Genomic DNA, 19,342 nt, shown 5'->3' with positions numbered 1-19,342 from the left:
TGTAAATAAATATAATTTATTAGAAAAATGACATCTTTTTACTAAGTAAATTGGATTTGTGTCAACTTTTCATTTAAGCACCCCTCATATGCAGCAGTTTTGTGCTGTGAGAGGCTAGATGCCCACATTGTTTCCTCAGTGTCATACTTGATTTTCTCTATAAAAATTAGACCAAAGAAAGAAAGTCTGTCAACAACTTGATGAACTTTTTCAAGTTTCAGATTTTTTCTTGAAAATAGAGCAGGTATTAGTTTTAAGAGAAAAATTAATCCTTTCATATACCGGCCCAATCGTTTTTGCAGACACTTCTGATAAAATTTTTTAAAATATCTTAGGGCTAAGAGCAGTTTTATCACATTAATTGGTATGTGAATTGTGAAGCTATTATAAAAGCATATCTTCCAATGTAAAAGATAATTTCACAAAATCCAGTATGTTGAACCACAGTGATGTATCAAGTCCCGTTCTGGGCTGAGCATTGTTGAGTCAGCAGGGCCCTTTGGACATTCATTGCAGTGAATTTTAGTGGATTAGAATTTAGACTTTTAGAGGACTGGGAGTGGGGAATCAGGAGACTTAATTCTGAGTCATGGGCAAGCATCTTTAAATGTGGTTAGGGGCACCTGGGTGGCTCAGTCTGTTGAGCGACCGACTTCGGCTCGGGTCGTGATCTCACAGCTCATGAGTTCGAGCCCTGAGTCTGTGCTGAGAGCCTGGAGCCTGCTGGGATTCTGTGTCGCCCTCGCTCTCTCTGCCCCTCCCCCACTTGTGCTCCCTCTCAAAGATGAATAAACATTAAAACTTAAATGTTACTAATGGTATATAATGGCCTACACCTAACCATATCTACCTCATTTGAACTTACTGCTGTGGTTTGGGTTTGAAAATGTTCTAAATTTGTATAATATTAAAAATCTTATTTCTGGGGCACCTGGGTGGCTCAGTGGGTTAAGTATCCAACTCTTGATCTCAGCTCAGGTCCTGATCTCAGGGTCATGAATTCAAGCCTCACACTGGACTCCATGCTGGGCGTGAAGCCTACTTTACAAAAAAGATCTTGGGGTACATGGGTGGCTCAGTCGGTTGAGCATCCAACTTCAGCTCAGGTCATAATCTCAGAGTTTGTGGGTTCGCACCCCGCGTTGGGCTGTACGCTGACAGCTCAGGGCCTGGAGCCTGCTTCAGATTCTGTCTCCCTCTCTGTCCCTCCCTGGCTCACTCTCTCAAACATTAAAAAAAAAATTTTAATGAAAAAATCTTATTTGTAATACCATGAAGGCACAAACTAGAGAATTTTACTAAGTGAAATTTAACTTTTTCTTCTCTATAAAAATAAAGCTTCAACTACATTGTATAACTGTGGTGCAGTGAGAAGACCACTGAATTGATAACAAAAACCTAATACAACAACTAAATAACTCATGCCCCTGTAAGAAAATTGTTTTAAAGCCACTCGGACAGTTTTCTAAAATATCAAATTTCAGGGGCGCCTGGCTTGCTCAGTCAGTTGAGCATCCTACTTCAACTCAGGTCATGATCTCGCAGTTTGTGAGTTCGGCCCGTGTCAGGCTGTGTGCTCAGAGCCAGGAACCTGCTTCAGATTCTCTTTCTCTCTGCCCCTCCCCCACTCACACTCACTCTCAAACATTAAAAAATCTATATCAAATTTCCTTGCTTCCCTAAAAAGTTATACTGAATGTTGCACGTAAGTTTTTGTGAGGACTTGGAATTATCACTACAAATAACAGTATGTTTGGGCAATGGAGGCCAAAAGGCTTGTACATACCTGGCCAACCATTTGATGTGGTTGTCAGTTGCAAGGTTACCTGGTTACCTCTGTAGTCCACACATAACCTGTCTGTATACACACAACATCCTCATTGAACAAATCTGGGGGAGGCAATATCTTCACCAAACAAAAGTGCTTCTCTGGAAGCAACAGAATCATTAATGGTTGGGAGATGTATCCCTCACTATGAAAATGTGGTTCCTATGTTCCATATAGCAAGTGATCAAGAGTTTGTATCTTGAGTTTGAGCCATGGAACTAGTAACCCCCCCCTGCCAAAGTATGCCCCTGAAAGATCACAACATATTACAGGATAGTAGTGTAAATAGTTTATTTGCTCATATGCCATGAAAAGACCAGAAAAGTAACATGAACTGCTTTTTTATAAAACATTTCTAATATTGCTAAGAAGCAGGCCCATTAATAAACAAAAGAACATGCCAACATTATTGTCTATCTGTAGATTAATAAATAGGTAATTATTTTAATATATGCTCATTAGCACTGAGCTTTGGAAAACAGCTGCTTGTGATAAAGGGCCGACTACTTGTGTTGTAGCTCATGGTCAAATTGCTTTTTTCACCAAAATGAATGTTGAGTCAACAGACAAAATCTCAGCATGTTCTTTTTAAAGTACACATTTATGAAAATGTGCTAGCAGGTGGCAGTTTTAAAAGTAATTTTTTGTAAATAGGTATGCTAAAGTGAAATGTGGTAACTGATCCCTAAACTGTCCTTGTAGTTAAATATATATATTAAAAAAAAAAAAAACCTATAAGTTAAAATAACATTCAGATTGTATAGCACAGGCTGATGCATTTTTAAACAATATTTACAATATTACCCAGAGGCTTAGGTGGGAATTAAAGTGTAAAAACCATAAAAAACTGCACCAATTTTATAGCAAAATATCTGTACATTTAAAAAGAGATCATATAACTACACATTATCCAAGGAAAATGGGACCTTCACCAAGGAGCTCACATAAGCACAACATAAAATAAGATTCAGTGGTTAAATACTATACAATAAACTTTACAATTAATATATTGATGTAATGTACCAAGAAGGTAAGCCAGAAGCAGAATGGATATTATGGAAAGTACAAATTAGCTTTAGTCCAGTTTCTGACTTTGGAATGGATCAAGTGCCCTGCCAGAGAGGAAGGAAAAATAACAGTGGCTTAGTTGGCCATTGATTTAGTCCCGTTACCTATCATGTAAGCTTAATCCCAATGTGAATATTTCAAGCAATTTAATTGCAATTTCCCATAAAGTTATGTGGGAAATACAAGAATTTAGCTTTGATATGTAATGCAAAATATATCCAATTTATAAAAGGAAGAAGAAGGGGGAAAAAAACTTGCGATTGTCAGAATAAGGCTGGGTTAACTAACACTACGAGCTAGCAGAAGTAATCTTGAATGCTTGTTGATAAAGCTAGTGAGCTTCTCCCTGGCTAGCAAGGCACCAATTTCTATTCTCAGGATTGGCCCATAATAGTCCTCAGAAATCCTAATATTGATTACTGAGATGTTAATTTTAGTGCTAATTAATAAATACATTTGCATTATTTTTTTTAAAAGCTGCCTCTAGCTGAAGAACACAGTACTGCAAATAAATCTTACACAAATCTGTATGCCACTATATCCTTGCATTCATACCGGTGAACTTTTCTCACAGGGCATCATAACCCTAGCACAGAAGTAGAATGTGTAACGTGATAAGAGTTGAGGGACTTATCCTGTGCCACTGCAATACATCCTGTTTGTACTTCGCTGGGGCTTGCTAATGGACAGCAGTCTGTCATGTGACCTTTTCCTTCTTCCATGTTGCAAGCCCTTTAAAATACAAAGTTGATGGGTATGGCTAAAACACAAAATTCCTTAAGACATCTCAGCAAAGGAAACCCAGAGCAGATTACATCCACGTTATTTACAACTTATCAGGAAACCAGGGTGTGCCATCATGGGACAATCACAATGGCAGATAATGAATGTAATACGAAATTTACATTTTGGTTAAAAAATTGGAGAATATACTGGTGTAAAAAGATACCTAATCAAATCAAACCCTATTGCTTTGATTAATCTGAGCAGGTACTTCCACTTTTAGGCACTTGTTAACAAAGGTTGAAAGGAGAGCCCGTCATTTTTAAATTCCTATGTGTTTGCTAAATCTGAGCCCTTAGAATATTTTATCAATGTTCAAGGTTGCAGTTAAAGGGTAGCGCATAAAGTTCATGTGGAGAGTTTCATTCACGCACTCTCTACTCATACAGGCAGGTCTCAGGTTCACATGGTTATTTCGGCACCATTAACAGAACGCAAGTTCTGATCATCAAAGCGCCGCCTGACACTTCTCCTCACCGCATCGGCTCGTCTGTATGGTTGGTTTCTAAGATCTGTAAAGAGAAGATTACCAATAAGAGAACTGCAACCTTTAGTATCGTGTCTAAGCAAGACAAAAGTCAGCTGGCAGCCAATCAAAGCAGCTTGTGTAGAAGAGTCAGCTAACAGGCCCTTCAAAATTCATTGAGTATTTGAGCCAAGGACATGTACTTTGCCCTCAATATTTAAACAAAGCAGGATGTAATACTGGTGTGATTCTGGAACTTTTAGAAAAATACAGAAGAGAGGCAACTGCTCCTGTCACTGGCCAGAGAGTCTAGCTAGAGTCTTATTTTGAAGTGTTTCTTCAATTGGAAAAAGCTGTGGCTTAGTTTTCTTTGTTTTTGTTTTTGTTTTTTCTGGAAACTGAGTATCAACAATAATTAAAATGAATCTTAAACTGCAAAACTAATAAGCCCTGTCCTATCTTACCTGAAATTTTAATCCAGGAAGGACACTATGCTTATTTTGCAGAGGTTCCATAATTTTTATTCAATATTAGCTGGTCCATTTTTTATTTTGTGAATTAGACACATAATGCCCAATTAACCACTAAAGAAAGATAATCACTAAATCAAAATAATTCTCTATTTCTGTATGTTCTGTCCTGCCATAGGTAGTTCCTGTTTTTCATTGGAGGGAAGAAGTTGAACAGGCCCTCCTCAATTTTCCAGTTTGTTTAAAATGTTTAAAGAGAATGTTTAAAATGCCTAACATTAAAACAACAACAACAACAACAAAGCTTTGTTGAATAAGTGAACCAATCACTGCATATTGGCTCAAGAAGCCATTGTTCTAATGGGATAAAGTGGCATGAACAAGGGATTTTATTCTATGTAAGTATTCTTTTATATGAAAACATGCTTTGCCTAGCACGCAGGTAAGCTGCTTTTGATAGGGCAGGGCAGGCTTTGTACTTTTTCCCACTGTTTCATTTAATTAGTATATATTTCCCTTTCATTAACTTAATATTATTGACTTCTGTTAGGAAACATTCTATATCTTGAAGGGGAAACATAAACAACAGAATTAAAGCAGATCAAATCTTTGTTTATCCTTTTACCCACTAAGTAGCTTGAAAATGGAGCCAGTGGGCCATATCTGGCCTACAGAATGTTTGGCCTCCAACTTGTATTTTTAAATACAGTTTCCTGATCTTTAAATAATTAATATAAAAAACAAGGTTTCTGATTTCCCTTGGAAAACTGGAGGGCCTGGCAACACTGAGCCCAAATTTTCACATGGCAAAAACAGACTGGAGCTGAGTCAGTGCTGAGACCTAAGCTCCTGACTCCTTGGAATTTGGTACCCTGCCCTTCTAAATTCAAGGGAAGAATAGTTTTGTATGCCTTAATCCACTCAAGCTTCTGCTTCTTGGCCCAGAGTGGTAAGGGAAGTTCAGAATTCCACTTCTGGCTAAGTGACTTGTAGCTCTGTGATGCCTGAGTCTTCTGAACAACTGGCTCTAAAGATCATCATCTTCAAAGGCCATAAAGATCATGTTCCCCGGCCAGGAAGTGCTCTCAACTTCTTCAGATCAAAAGAGGTTAACTGCTTAACTCGAAGGCCAAGAAAAGGGTCGGAGAAGGACAGCCTGGCACCCAAAGCAGGTACAATCATCAGCAAATACCCTTGCCCAAGCCATCACACTTAACAACATGGAAGCAGGCCAGAAAGAGTCCAACAGAGAGGCTCTGCCTCACATCACTGAAATGCGAGGTTACAAAGACTTCTCCCTGGTCAGACTCTCACCAGTATCACCCTCAGCCATAGACTGAAACCACTGATCTGCATACAGAGAGAGGAGGAAGCTAAGTAAAAAGTGATGCTTGCCAGCTCTGTGTATCCTCCACCACCGGTGTGCTAGAAGAAATCCTTACCCTCGAGTGAACATTTGGAAATTTAGTGATATTATTCTTCTTTAAGGCTAAACAGAAAAAAAAACAAAAACACAAAATGATGGTTAAGTAAAAATGGGATGAAAATGGAAAGCAATTCAACTTAGTGCTTAACATACCCGGCATGTTAGCCAACAGAGGAAGAGAGTGGGAGGCCATTAATACAAGAGGTGTTAGATAAAACAAGGGAAAGCGGAGAGGATCTTCCCACCCATCCCCTCTGACCACCCAAATCCAAGCTGCTTTGAAATATGGCTCCAGAATGATAGTCCAGCAGCAAAGCTGACAGGAACATTAGCTGAGTAGATGACAGTGTCTAGCCTTGTTAATAAGCACTGGTGGGTAAGTACACTGCAGGGTGGGCAACCACACACCACATCCTTTGAGATCCTCAGTGACAGAGGCACATACATAACAAGCGCAATTCACAGACAAGCTAATGCCACAATCAAAACAGGTACCCCGTTCCGTGTCAATCTCAGCACAGGAAGCTAATGGTCATTTCCAATTAGAATATGTGCTTCTCTTATCCATTTTCTAATCAACTGGGCCCTGCAGAGAAGTTTGTCTCTTATCTAGCCATCAGGAACCGAGGGCAGGCTGTTACTTCTTGAAAATCTGGGGTTTTGTTTTGTTTTGATTCTAAGAACAGTGGCATTCTCCAAGAATAGGTTTTTGCTATTAGTGTTTCTAGTTGCCACCATCCTGACCAAAGATGCAGGTCCAGATATGATCTCATCACAAGAGAAATGCCCTGGATTTGACACGGAACCGAGCGACAGTGAAGAAGCACAAATGAGGAAAGACTATGGAGAGCTCCTAAAGCCTTTGTTTTCACTTTCTGCCTCACAGCCTTGTTCCAACGTGATATCTGAACGTGGGCATGACACTCAGGAGAAGACGTGGAATATACAGCTATGGATTGCCAATATCAACTTATACAGATTTCTAGGTCCAAAGGGCTACTTGCTTATACCATGAGCTCCATCATGCTGTGGGTGATGGCTACAGATGGTATAAGAGAGTTAAGAAAGACCCAATTTACAACTGTGTGTAGTTCACACTTTTTTCTGCAAATCATTTTTCAACTTTAGAGCACTCTGCATTCCTGAGCACTTGCACACAGCTCATTTCATCAAAGCATGTTAAGTGAGTACAGAAAAGAGGCTGGTTTAATATCTGTACATTCATGACAAAATACCAAGTGCTCAATAAATGTTAGGTATGGTAGTTACTGTTATTAATGACTATCATTTTGTGTTCAAAGACACTAGCCCAAAAGACTTGTAACAGCCTACTTGGTCCGAATACTAATTCTCAAAGTACTGCTCTATTTATAGTGTTTTTCTAAAAATTTCTGCAAGCAATTCTATTAATCCAAATCCCTCAGACTCAGACCACCATAGCCGTGTGGATTCCTAGACATACTGAAAGTGGCAGTGAGTAAGCAGTAATGACTGAAATGCAAAACCATGCAGTGTGAAGGCAACATAAAATATAACATGGTGGAGACAGCAATTCCATGCTAGCATATTGGGTGGCCCTAACAGACAGACAGAGGGGCATAAGAGGTCAAAAAATCTGTAGCAACCTTTTAAGAGCATCAGGTGAGAAAGAGTAATAGTTTAGTAATGGTATTCCTCAGTGAGAACAGGTTCGCAGAAAAATCGAGAGCCACGCTTGGCGGTGCGAGCAGTAAAGGGCACAGTCTTCAGCACTGCATTGAAAATGATAGCCAAATAAGACAAACGGCAGAGAGTAAGAGCCAAGATCTATCATATTAGTACATGGTTAGTGCTTTGTTAATCATACCTGGGGAAGGCGAGGGGGGGAAGGGGGGAGGTGGCCAGGGAAGGAGGGAAAGGCAATATATACCCAAGTGAGTTCATAAAGTCTAAAAGAGTTAGTCAGTCTGGGGCTTGGTGGGTGGAAAGTATTTTAATGAGAATAAAACCTGCTCTGTAAGCCGATACTCATTCACCTCCAATGGTGGCTGAACGATTAGGTCAGGCAAACAGAAACTGGACATTTCACTCAGTTTACAAGCCAGGTGTCACTGACATGGAGAACAGACTGATGGAAAAGGAACTCTAAGTTCTTAATATGCGAGGCTCGATGCTCGTCTCCCTGCAGTTAATCTTATTACGGCACAGAGGCTAGCAGGTGCTTACCCAAAAAGATCTGTTCCTGGTCTTGCTCAGAGCAGAGCTTCTCCCTCAGTGTGGGGGAAACAACAGGGGGGCTAAACAATGGGGACTTTCCCTAGGGGCCATCTGCAAGTCACTGCAGAGTGAACAATGAGACACTGGCAGACATGCGTGTCCAGATTACGTGTGCGCCATACCGAGGCACTTCACCAGCCACTTACCTATCCACTGATGACTGAGACGGCTTTACTCTTGGCCAGACACTCTTTATTGACTTCCTGTTAGTGATTTATTTACCTATTTTATTTCCTTGGGTTTGAGCTTGTGGGAAAAAAAATTGTGATTTTGGTGGTTTGGGATCGATCCCTATTTATGATGCTGACTGAGCTATTAACAAAAAATGAGAAGTAAAAAATCTGAAAGTTACATTTCTTAAAAATTAGGACAATGGAGGAAATGTGACTAATGACTGCACATTTGATATTAAAAAGTTGTTAGTTTTGGAGGTGTGTGATAATGGTACTATGGCTGTATTTGTTTGCTTTATTAAATAGTCCTTATCTTTTGAAGACGCCAACAGAAATATAACCAGATGAAACTGTATGTCTTAGATTTGCTTCAAAATAATCCTACAGGTTGGTAAATGGGGAGCAGGCAGAAGCAGACAAGTAACAAGACTGGCCATGAGTTGAAAATTATTAATAGGTGACGAGCATATGGGAACTCATCATACTATTCTCTACAGTTTTGCATGGCATATTTTCTAAATTTCCTACAGCAAAAAAAAAAGTTTGAAGTCTCTTGGAAGCTAATAAATAGTATTCATATGCAACAGACAAGAAAGGAAAGTCACTAGTAGCCACAGTCATAAGGTAGTGGCTCAAATTACTTTCCCCATCTGTAAGAGAATGCAGTATCTCTACAGAACGGATTCAAGCAGCAAGCATTAGGCTACAACTTAATCAGACAAGGACCAGGCTGGGTTAGGCACTACTCACTGAAAACCGTGGGCTAGCAGCCTGCTGGCCCATTAGAATGAAAGCACCGGCTCCTTATTTCCTACTGTCCTCAGTTACGTTGAAGGAGTAAAAAAAGCTCGTAAAGAGCATGCTGGAACAATGTGCATTGACTCCGGTTAGTACACAACCCTGCATGGGCTTTATCCATAGTATTTATTTTAACCAGGCACTTGGGTAGGAGTGGCCACATAGAAAATGGAGCAGGCTAACAAATCAAAGACAATGGAAAACCATCAGAAGGCGGGGCCTGGTGAAATCTGCAACATTCCAATGATAATGAGAAACAGATTTTTCAGACAGTGCTGGGTCTCCTTGACAGGCAGTATACAGCCACTATAAATATGCTTCTAACACTAGCATGGAGTTCCCCTTTATTCTCGACCTGAATAAAGTCACCTGAAGAACTTGTAAACCCTGGATAAAAGCAGCAGCACAATGGCGAGTAGCTCACTAGGGGTAAGATCAGTGGGGTCTCTATGGGCCACAACGAGAAAATATCTTTTACCTGTGATAATGTCTTCAATGGCGCCATCTTTCCCTTCATATACATGTCTGTTATCTTTAACTTGTCGCCTTCTTAATTCTGCAATTAATTCTTGCTGCTGCCTCTTTGATTTGTGGGAAGGAGACTGAGCAGAAAAAAAAATGGCAGAGATTAGTGGGACCAGCACCACTGGTCCAAATGTGCGTGATCATTGAATAAGCAGCCTCAGACAAAAACACAAATGGCGCCATTCCAACATTCTGCCCACAGAAAAACTCAGAAAGCTTCTGGGACGAAAACAAACTTTCTCTGAAGCACACACAAAACTCCAGCTGGCAGCAGTGGGAAGGCTGGATCCTGCAGCCACAAGAGACAGCTGGTATTAACCATGGACTTCTTAAACTTTGGTGCAGAGGACCATGATGAAGAACACTCTGACTTGCCAGCCTTTGTGGTCTTTACCTAGGCCGCTTCCCTCCAGGGAATGCTCCTCCCCATGACTTGTAGCGAAGCCCTCCAGCTCTCACGGTCAGCACCAACGGCAACCCCATGAAGCCTTCCCTGGACACTAAGCAGCTACTCATCAGGTTATCTGGTGTGACCTCACTGTATATCCACCTGAGATTTAAGTGCCTGATCTCCGTAAACTTGGAAATGCTACACAAACATGCTCTTCACCTCATTCCACTGTATGCTGAACAAAGTAGTGAGTAACAAATCCATGTGCCACGTCTGCAAGCCCTAGAAGGAAGCTGTAAGGCTCCTGTGCAAATCCGGCTTTTTGCCCCTCTTTCCTGCTGGCTTCGAGGAACCACGAGGGCCTCCCCTCCCAGGAGGACAGTCTCAGGGGTCAGGCACTTCTCACCTTTGGGTCCTGCTGCTCCATCAGGGCTTCTTGCTCCAGGAGTTTTTCCATGAGTGCTTGTTCCTGCTTTTTCCTCAGCTCATTTTCCTCTTCGGCTTGCTGAGTCAAATCAAAAGAACCCAAAGATTACGTCAGTGGGAATGATGGCAATCAAGATTCTTTTAAAGTCACTCTTAGACAATCCTGATGAGCCAGGAATCAGAGTGAACAGAAAGCTTACAAGATCTACCACTTAAGTCTATGCAGGGCTCTGATCCGGGCTTTCACTGTTGGTCTATAGGACATCTCCTAGCAATTCCACTTCTGGTCCAGAAATCCCTTCCTGATGACCCCCTTCTCCACTCTCAATGCTCCTCAGTCTCAGTCCCACAGATGTGGGACTTCAGTTTATTTTGCTTCCAGTATCTGTCCACCTACCTACAGTTTCTCTGAAAGCAGGAGTTCAGATTCCTCTCCTTGTGCCCGCGGTTAGGGGGAAATCTCCATTCATTCGCCTCTTATTTCCTTCAAGGGTCTCACCCGAGTGACACTCTCAGGTCTCTCCCCACAGCTCACTCCTCCCCAAGGGCGGCAGAGTGACTAGTCTGATAAATTTGGGACATGGAATCAAACAGGCTCAGCTCAGCTCAGCCCTCTTGGGCATTCTCTCTTTTGAAGCCAGCCTCCCTTAAATGTGGTCCCAGCACATCACAAGAATCACTTTGAGTGATCTCTGCAGCACACTAGCATCACCAGCCCAGTGAACCCAGGGTACCACAGTCAGCAGCAGCTGGTGACCGGTGACATTCTCATCTCTCACAGCTCCCAGTGATTTTTTGCCGTGTTTGGGTTCATCCCCACTTTTCCTTTTGCCAACAGCTTGTGATTATCACGGCTACACAAAGCCATGCTGAGAGAAGATGGCTAAATAACGTAACCTTCCGAATTTCAGTAAAAGGCCAAAGGATAGTTCTGGAGCTAGAGAAGTGACCCACTATATCCGACAGGATGTTTCTCAAAAACGACCCTGCTACCTTCTTCCTCCTCCTCCGATCACACTCTTCCTTCTTCCACCAAGGTTATAGGGTAGACAACCCTGGAGTGTAATGTCTGCAATATCTCCTAAGTATAAGAACATCCCTTAACGCCCCGCCTCAACACCGCCTCCCCGCCACCCCACCTCCCGGTCCTTCTTTCTCAGGAACAAATTCTTCCAACACATACCTCTTTGGGTCACATGATTTTTCAAAACCATAGCCCTGGATTGGGTCAAATATCCTATTTAAAGGAAGGGCCATGGGGCGCCTGGGTGGCGCAGTCGGTTGAGCGTCCGACTTCGGCCAGGTCACGATCTCGCGGTCCGTGAGTTCGAGCCCCGCGTCAGGCTCTGGGCTGATGGCTCGGAGCCTGGAGCCTGTTTCCGATTCTGTGTCTCCCTCTTTCTCTGCCCCTCCCCCGTTCATGCTCTGTCTCTCTCTGTCCCAAAAATAAATAAACGTTGAAAAAAAAATAAAGGAAGGGCCACTGAGCGCCTGGGTAGCTCAGTCAGTTAAGCATCCGATTCTTGATTTTGGCTCAGGTCATGATTTCACAGTTTGTGAGTTTGAGCCCTGCATCAGGCTCTGCGCTGATAGTGTGGAGCCTGCTTGGGATTCTCTCTCTCTCTCCCCCCCTCGCTCTCTGCCCCTAACCCATCCCCCCTCATGCTCTCTCTCTCAAAAGAAACTTTAAAAAAAATAAATAAATAAAGGAAGGGCTATTATTGGTCCAGATGGGGAAACAGACAGTAACTATCCTTCCTGGTGCCATCTTTCAGTCCACACTAGAGAAAGGTCTGGATGACCTAAAGGCCTGGGCAGGACACACCCAAGCAGGCTGTCTCTGACCTCAGCTACAGAGCCCTTGCTGGAGGCCTGAGTCCGCTCCCTTGACTTGTCCCACAACTGCACGGGAGGCCTTGAGTTTCTAAGTCCTTCACTCTGCACACAAGAGTGAACGGTCAGGAAGGAAGTGATGGTCCTGGAGTGTCTCACTTGCCCCAAAGGGCAGCCAAGAGCTTTTGCCTTCAGGCTGAGCCCCAGTCCTGGCTGGGTAGAGAAAGGAAGCCTCACGGGTGAGGACCTCCACAGAACTGGAGACCGCGGCCTCACGCTGACCTCCCAGGTCAGCTGCCTAAAGGACAGGGAAGGCCTCTGCACAGCCGCAGAGACTCCGGCACAGCTCTGGGGGGACACCCATTTGAGAAATAATGCCAAGGAAGACTTTAAAGGACCCCATGCTCCTATTTACCTTATAGGCTTTCACAAACCGGACAAAGACGGGAAAGAAGACAGAGGGTGGCGTCGTCTTGGGGTTTTCTCCAAAATACTTCACCACATCATCAAAAGCATCCTGTAAAGAAACAAACTTCTCTTGAGTTTCGTAAAGTCGAGCATCTGAACTGGACTCTGTGGGGGAAGAGCAGCAGCAAAGCAGCAGGGAGGATCCAGCCGCCACTACAGCCCGTCTGTCCCTCTCATTTCCCCACGACTCTCTAGGGACTCCTGTTTCCTCCGAAAGCCCAGGCAAAGGTGACCAGAAGAAGGTGATAGTGCCACACAGGAATTCATCTCTGGGACCCCCTGCACTTCATACAAACAAGAAGCTACCCCTTTTGAGAGCTTCCTAAGGCTCTCATACAAACAAGAAGCTACCTTCATACAAACAAGAAGCTACCCCTTTTGAGAGCTTCCTAAGGCCAATGGTTTAGAAGGGATCTTAGAAGTCACTCAGACTCCAATCCCACCTCGCGGCTTCAATGCTCCTTATGGTGTTCCCACCTTAGGGACGCTCCAGTCTCCACTTAAACTGTTTCCCGGCACAAGACAGCCTCGTTTGGGAGCCACTGCACCACGTCTGCTTTCTGAGTTCCCACAAAGCTCCGCCTTCCCTCCTATGATGGCATGCACAGTCCGTTTTGGCTGTTTTTCAAATGTATACACTTAACCCCCAGTGTAGTATAAGATTTCAAGGTCAAGGCCTACAGAAACCCAACACCCTGGGCAGGAACAGGGTTTTGCTAAGCACAGGAATGACACATGTTGGCTAAAATGAATACAGGACTCACACAGAGGGAGCCTCGGAGTGGCAGGGGAGGGCAAGGGGAGAGGGATGGGCCTCTAGAGAAGAGGTGAAGACTACAAATTAGAAGAGGACAATGAGCAGAACAGGGCACTTCCAGGTCCAATAGTCATCGGTTCCATAAGAAAATCTACCCTCGGTAGACAGAGGGCAATCTTCCCCCAAAGCCAGGACTGGCACCCAGGTGGGCTTAAGGGACCCAGTCACTTCCTCATGAGTGTCCAGGGAACAAGTACTTACCTGTGCAATCTTGGCATCATCCTGCAGCTTCTTCAGCTTCCCCTCATTGTTGAGGATGAACTCCTTCAGCAGCGTGTTGTGGTCGTGCATGGTGTACTCCCTCTTGGTTAAGTCCATGCCTCTCTGGAGCTCTTTGACGTCCAGCAAAACATTCTCGAGGGAGACTGAAGCAGAGACAGCAGTGTCCCCATGAATGTCAAAACCACAGTGTGTGTGGCTGGTAAGCCCAGTTTTCAGTGGATTCCTAGGGTTACTCAAGGGCCGTAGCTCTGATTTCCAGCTTTCAGAGCAGAGATCTTACCATATGAATAATCTACTAGTGCTCACTTCCGGGCACTGCATTAATTTCTATATATGCACTAATTCATTTGCACTATTAGCCCAATTTGCCAGCAACAAAAAACGCAGCATAAATAGGTTATGTGGCCCTAGATTGTGCAGCTAGGAGGTGGCAGAGGTGGGGCTCAGATAACCATGGACCCCAAATCCTGGGATTATACCCAACTATTCCATTTCTCTTATAGGTGATGATAAGCTGTCGGTTGGTCTGTAGACTCAGAGGTTCCGTAACTGTGCCAGGCCCAAGATTTGGACCTCTTTTACATTTCTGTGGCTCTCCAGCAGGGGGTAGCATTTAAATGCTGAACTTTAGTTATGACTGATCCCTAGAAACCAAGCAACCTTGGACAGCTTCTTCTGGTCCATCAACCCTACTCTGTTCCTGAAGGGTTCATGTTAATGTAATGAACCTTTCTTCCATCTGCAGTGTGGCCACGCTCCCAGAGCAGGTACCTTCCTGCAGCCTCCTGCAGAAGACCAGGCCCCACCTCTGGCTCCCTACTGCCCGATTCCGCTCTGCACATGGATGAATTACAGAACAGGCCAGTTATGTTTTTCCCTTGCTAGACTCACACGGTCTTATTCAACTTTGACTCCTCAATGCTTAGGACAGGGCCACGTCCACAGCAGGGACTCAAAGGTTCACTGGATAAGCAAAGGAGCAAAGGTATAAAGAATCTCTGTCAGCTCACCTGGCCACCAGAGAGAGGACACAGAAAACAATCCAGCCAGAGATTCTCAATCTCTCCACTTTCTGACTTTTTTTCAAATGACACTTTTGGGGAATCTCACTTGAGCCAAACAAATCGGCCAAAACAAAAATTTTTATAAAACGTTTTTGTTACAAATGTGATGCTAAACAATCCCTAATTTAGGCGAAGAAACCTGAAAAAAGGAAAATCACTCCACCAGAAGTCCCAGTAAGTGTGTCAGTGAGCCCTGTGCCCTCAGTGGGTCTGCTATGGCCCACACTGCACAGCCCTTCACAAAGGACCATTCCCACCTGCCTCTCAGTCTCCACTAGGGCGTCCTCAGTACCTACCCCAGCTAACAGTACATCATCTCATTCATTCGTTCGCTCATTTACTTACTCCCCCCATCAATGTGCTAGCGGCTAAGGGAATTACAAAGATACATAAAAATAAAGATATTACCCATAAGTCCACAGGTTGAAACAGACATGTAAATTGTCATAGTAAAATCTGAGCCATCGTGTATGAAATAGTATGGAATGCTCTATTGTAAGAACACAAAAGGAGCAGCCATTTTACTTTGAGGAAGTCAAAAAAAATCTTGCCCTTAAAGATTCGATTCACCAAGTCTGAAGCAGACCTCAGGAATATGAATTTATAAAAAACTCCTTGGCTGCTCAGGGTTCAAGATCCTAAAATGAGAATCAGAGTATGTAACCAACACTGAGGTTAATCTGCATCTTGTTCCTTTTTCTAGCGTAACAGCCTTTGGAGAAGACATTGCACGTTAGACAGTACACTATATAAGACACAGGTTCTAGTCCTGTCTCGCTCATGTTCTACCCCGGTGACCTTGGGCAAGACAGTTGTTAACCTCTAAAAATGTCAGTTTTCTCATGTATACATGGGGATACCATTACATACCTATCATAGCCTGGCTGGCTCAGAATCACTGATGATTTAAATGAGAAAAATGCATAAACTGCCGTAGCAAAAATAACAGCCAAAAGTACTGATAATTTAGCTCCCACTCAGGCTAACGGCACAATGCTTGAGCTACCACACCTGAGCAACTGGGACAGCGCAAAATCAAACTGGCAGAGGCGGGGGGTGATTTCTTGATTTTCATTCTCATATTTCAAGTGACGGCAAGAGACTAAGAAGGACAACAAATGGAAGACAGAAGCTGCCCAGGGTCTAGAGACCGGACTCTTTAGACAGGACACAGAAGGGTCTCCCTTATGTCCCTGTTCATTATGGCTCCCAGGAGCGGGAAACACCCTGGCCCAGGTACCCCAGCAAAGAGCTTCGGATGTTTTCATCACCTTGCCTTTCCAGAGGAGTTCCGAAGAGTGGTTTAGCAGGGAATGGTTCCCCCATGATCCATGATTAAAGGCATTCGATACCCAAGAGTAACATGAATAGCTGAAATCAAGTACCTGCAGCAGCTTTCTCCACATAATGAAGCTCATTATAAAACAGGGACACTTGGTGATATTTTTCTTTTACAACATTTGAAATATAGTGCAACAGTGTTTGCTTTCGGTCGGTTGACTTTGTATCTAAGAGCTGAAAACAAAAGGAACAGGGGTTAGGGTAGAAGAGGATGAGAAACTTGTCCATCAGGTGAAGTCCTCCCACTCAGAGTAATGGAAGACGGTACCCCAAAGTGGACCACAGGAGGGTCAAACCTGGACGTGTTCTCCCCTAAACCAACTGACTTGTAAGTGACTGCAGGACTTCTCCGCCAGGGGGTATGCTCAACGCCAGCAGGACTCCAACACCAAAAACTGTTCACACATCTCTACCCACACAAAACTGTCCCACCCCACATCTGCCATACGACTTTCCCTGACTTAAAAGTGGGAAGCCCCCATTCCGAGTGCTTTCCAAAGAGAAGGAGCAGAGAAGTGAGTGTGGCGCTGGTGGTACACGGGTACTCCCTACGTGGCAGGACTCCCACAATGCAGTCTACCCATTTTCAGTTCAGCTCTCTCATTCCCCAGCCTCCGTGACCCAAAACAGCTGGGCTGGCCACACATGACCGTCTTGGGGCCAGGAGTTGGACCAACTAGACACTCGCTACCAAACAGCCATGTCTCCCCAGGGCTCAGGACTCTGCCTGAGCAGAGCTCAACCTTCTCATGTGGAAGCCACATTAGCCCCAGCCGTGGGGGAGAAGGTTATCACTGCCCACATAAGTTAGATAACTCTGAAAAACAGCATACTCTTTTCCATCCAGAGGGGAATTTTTTTTTAATGTTTATTTATTTTTGAGAAAGAGAGAGAAAGAGAGACAAAGCATGAGTGAGGGAGGGGCAAAGAGACACAGAATCTGAAGCAGGGCTCCAAGCGCCGAGCTGTCAGCCCGACGCAGGGCTCGAACCCATGAACCACGAGATCATGACCTGAATGGAAGTTGGATGCTCAACTGACTGAGACACCCAGAAGCACCCCCCCCCCCGCTTCTTTTTTTATTTAGAAAACACAGAAAAGTAAAAAGAAGCACTTTGAAACAAAAACCCTAATTCTATCCAACCTCTCTGTTGATATCTTTACCTACTTCCATTCAGTTTTTTTCCTGCATTTTTTGCGTGGGTGAAATCAAACTGTACATGAAATTTATACCCTCCTTTCTTTTCTAGACACATTTTTTTAAAACAATTTTTAATGTTTACTTTTTTATGTTTATTTTCATTTTTGAGAGAGAGAGAGAGAGAGCGTGTGCGCACAAATGGGGGAAGGGCAGAAAGAGAGAGAGACACACACAGAATGTGAAGCAGGCTCCAGGCTCTGAGCTGTCAGCACAGAGGCTGACATGGGGCGTGAACTCACAGACCATGAGATCATGACCTGAGTGAAAGTTGGATGTTTAACCAACTAAGCCACCCGGGCACCCCTATTGATTTTTGAGAGAGAGAGACAGACAGAGAGATAGAGAGAACACAAGTTGGGGAGGGGCAGAGAGAGAGGAAGACCCAGAATCTGAAGCAGGCTCCAGACTCTGAGCTGTCAGCACAAAGCCAGACACAGGGCTCGAACTCACAAGCCTCGAGATCAAGACCTGGGCTGAAGTCAGACACTTAACCGAGTCACCCAGGCGCCCCACAAAATTATTTCTTTGAAAATTCTTCACAAACATTCTAAGAGTTAAAGAAGAGTTCATCATATTAACTACTGTTATATTTAATAATTTTCCAAAAGGATGGATCTTTACATTGTTGCTAATTATTTGCAATTATAAACTAAATATAGCATCCATAATTCAGATTCTTGAGGAAAGAGTCCCAGAAATGGAAACACTGGGTCATAGGGCTTGAGTATTTTTAAAGTTCTAAGCGCCTGCTACCCAGTGACGTGCCAGAAAATGTGTACCCATTCATCCTCCACTTATAGCAATCTTCATCAAAACATCCTACCCCACTTCCAAGAGCAGACTCCACTCTGGGACTTAATCTCTGCCGGTTGTTTTGTCCCTTATATAGCTCTTATAGTTCTTTCAGTCCACTCACCAGATCTAGACTCTGAAGTTTAAATCCATAAACTGCTCCTCGCTTACTGCTATTCATATAGTTTCCAAGGGCCAAGATAATCTGCAAAAGAAAAAAAAGAGAGAGAGAGAAAAGAGAAGCCCATCAGAACAGCATCCCAGGTATTCCCAGGCCAATGAATGTGGCTGGAGTCAGCTCTTCCCTACGTGTATACAAGGAAAACTTTACTTGCCTCCAGAATTTTCTTGAGTTTTTGGGATGATTTTATAGAGACAGATGCTGCTATAATTGAGTGCAGTTGCTAGATTCCATTCAAAGGAAGCAAGGGGGTGAAAAAAAGAGACATGTTAAAAATAAGAAACTCTAATTGGAAACTAAAAATTTAACACAGAAGAAAACAGACCTGCATTTAGACCTTAAATATGCTGAGATTCTATTTTTCTTCAACATAACAAATTTAACTTGTCCTGCTAGGTCTTAGGTAACCATATCATTACATGCAAGCTCTAAGTATATGAAATAAGAAGAAATGTCAGAACTTATCACAAATCTGTAACCAATGGGACTCAGAGCACAGAATCCACAGCATCTTCTAGTAGAACTCAATTCCCTGCCCACCTCCTCACATCATGTAAGACAATATGTTTTTAAATGAATGGAGCTGTCCAAGAATGAAAACAAAACACCAAAGGAATATAATCAACCTCCAGAAGTTCTCAGAACATGTGTTGAACAGACATGCTACTATAGTCGGTAATTAACAAGTTTATTTAGAAACAGAACTGGGAAAGAACTATTTATGATATTTATGTTTATAATATTAATAAGTCTCTACCAGATTAACACAAAGGGACAAGAGATGGTTGGCTCTTATTTCTGCATCACCACAGT

At 43.3% G+C, this 19,342-nt stretch overlaps 1 protein-coding gene across 11 annotated transcripts in view; it reads right to left on the bottom strand.

Annotated features, from left to right (window-relative positions):
* Positions 1 to 2,102: 2,102 nt before the first annotated feature.
* Positions 2,103 to 19,342, bottom strand: part of FMNL2 (formin like 2) — a 316,728-nt gene continuing 299,488 nt past the window's right edge. For 3 of the 11 annotated variants that reach the window (XM_040475093.1, XM_040475083.1, XM_040475092.1), the window contains 8 exons: positions 18,684 to 18,752; positions 18,473 to 18,553; positions 16,400 to 16,529; positions 13,930 to 14,093; positions 12,859 to 12,960; positions 10,591 to 10,689; positions 9,747 to 9,870; positions 2,103 to 4,191 (listed from right to left, as the gene is read on the bottom strand). In XM_040475093.1, coding sequence (XP_040331027.1) covers positions 4,082 to 4,191; positions 9,747 to 9,870; positions 10,591 to 10,689; positions 12,859 to 12,960; positions 13,930 to 14,093; positions 16,400 to 16,529; positions 18,473 to 18,553; positions 18,684 to 18,752 — 879 coding nt within the window. In that variant the 3' untranslated portion in view covers positions 2,103 to 4,081. Of the gene's footprint in view, positions 4,192 to 6,008; positions 6,105 to 7,666; positions 7,793 to 9,746; positions 9,871 to 10,590; positions 10,690 to 12,858; positions 12,961 to 13,929; positions 14,094 to 16,399; positions 16,530 to 18,472; positions 18,554 to 18,683; positions 18,753 to 19,342 lie in introns of those variants that run through there. The other 8 variants (XM_040475084.1, XM_040475089.1, XM_040475088.1 and 5 more) reach the window with 7 other exon arrangements.

Source organism: Herpailurus yagouaroundi, unplaced genomic scaffold (genome assembly GCF_014898765.1).
Source record: "Herpailurus yagouaroundi ecotype Mexico unplaced genomic scaffold, PumYag 140, whole genome shotgun sequence".
NCBI lineage: Eukaryota > Metazoa > Chordata > Mammalia > Carnivora > Felidae > Herpailurus > Herpailurus yagouaroundi.
Note: the sequence above shows the minus strand (reverse complement) of the source record. Positions and strands in the feature narration are given on the sequence as shown.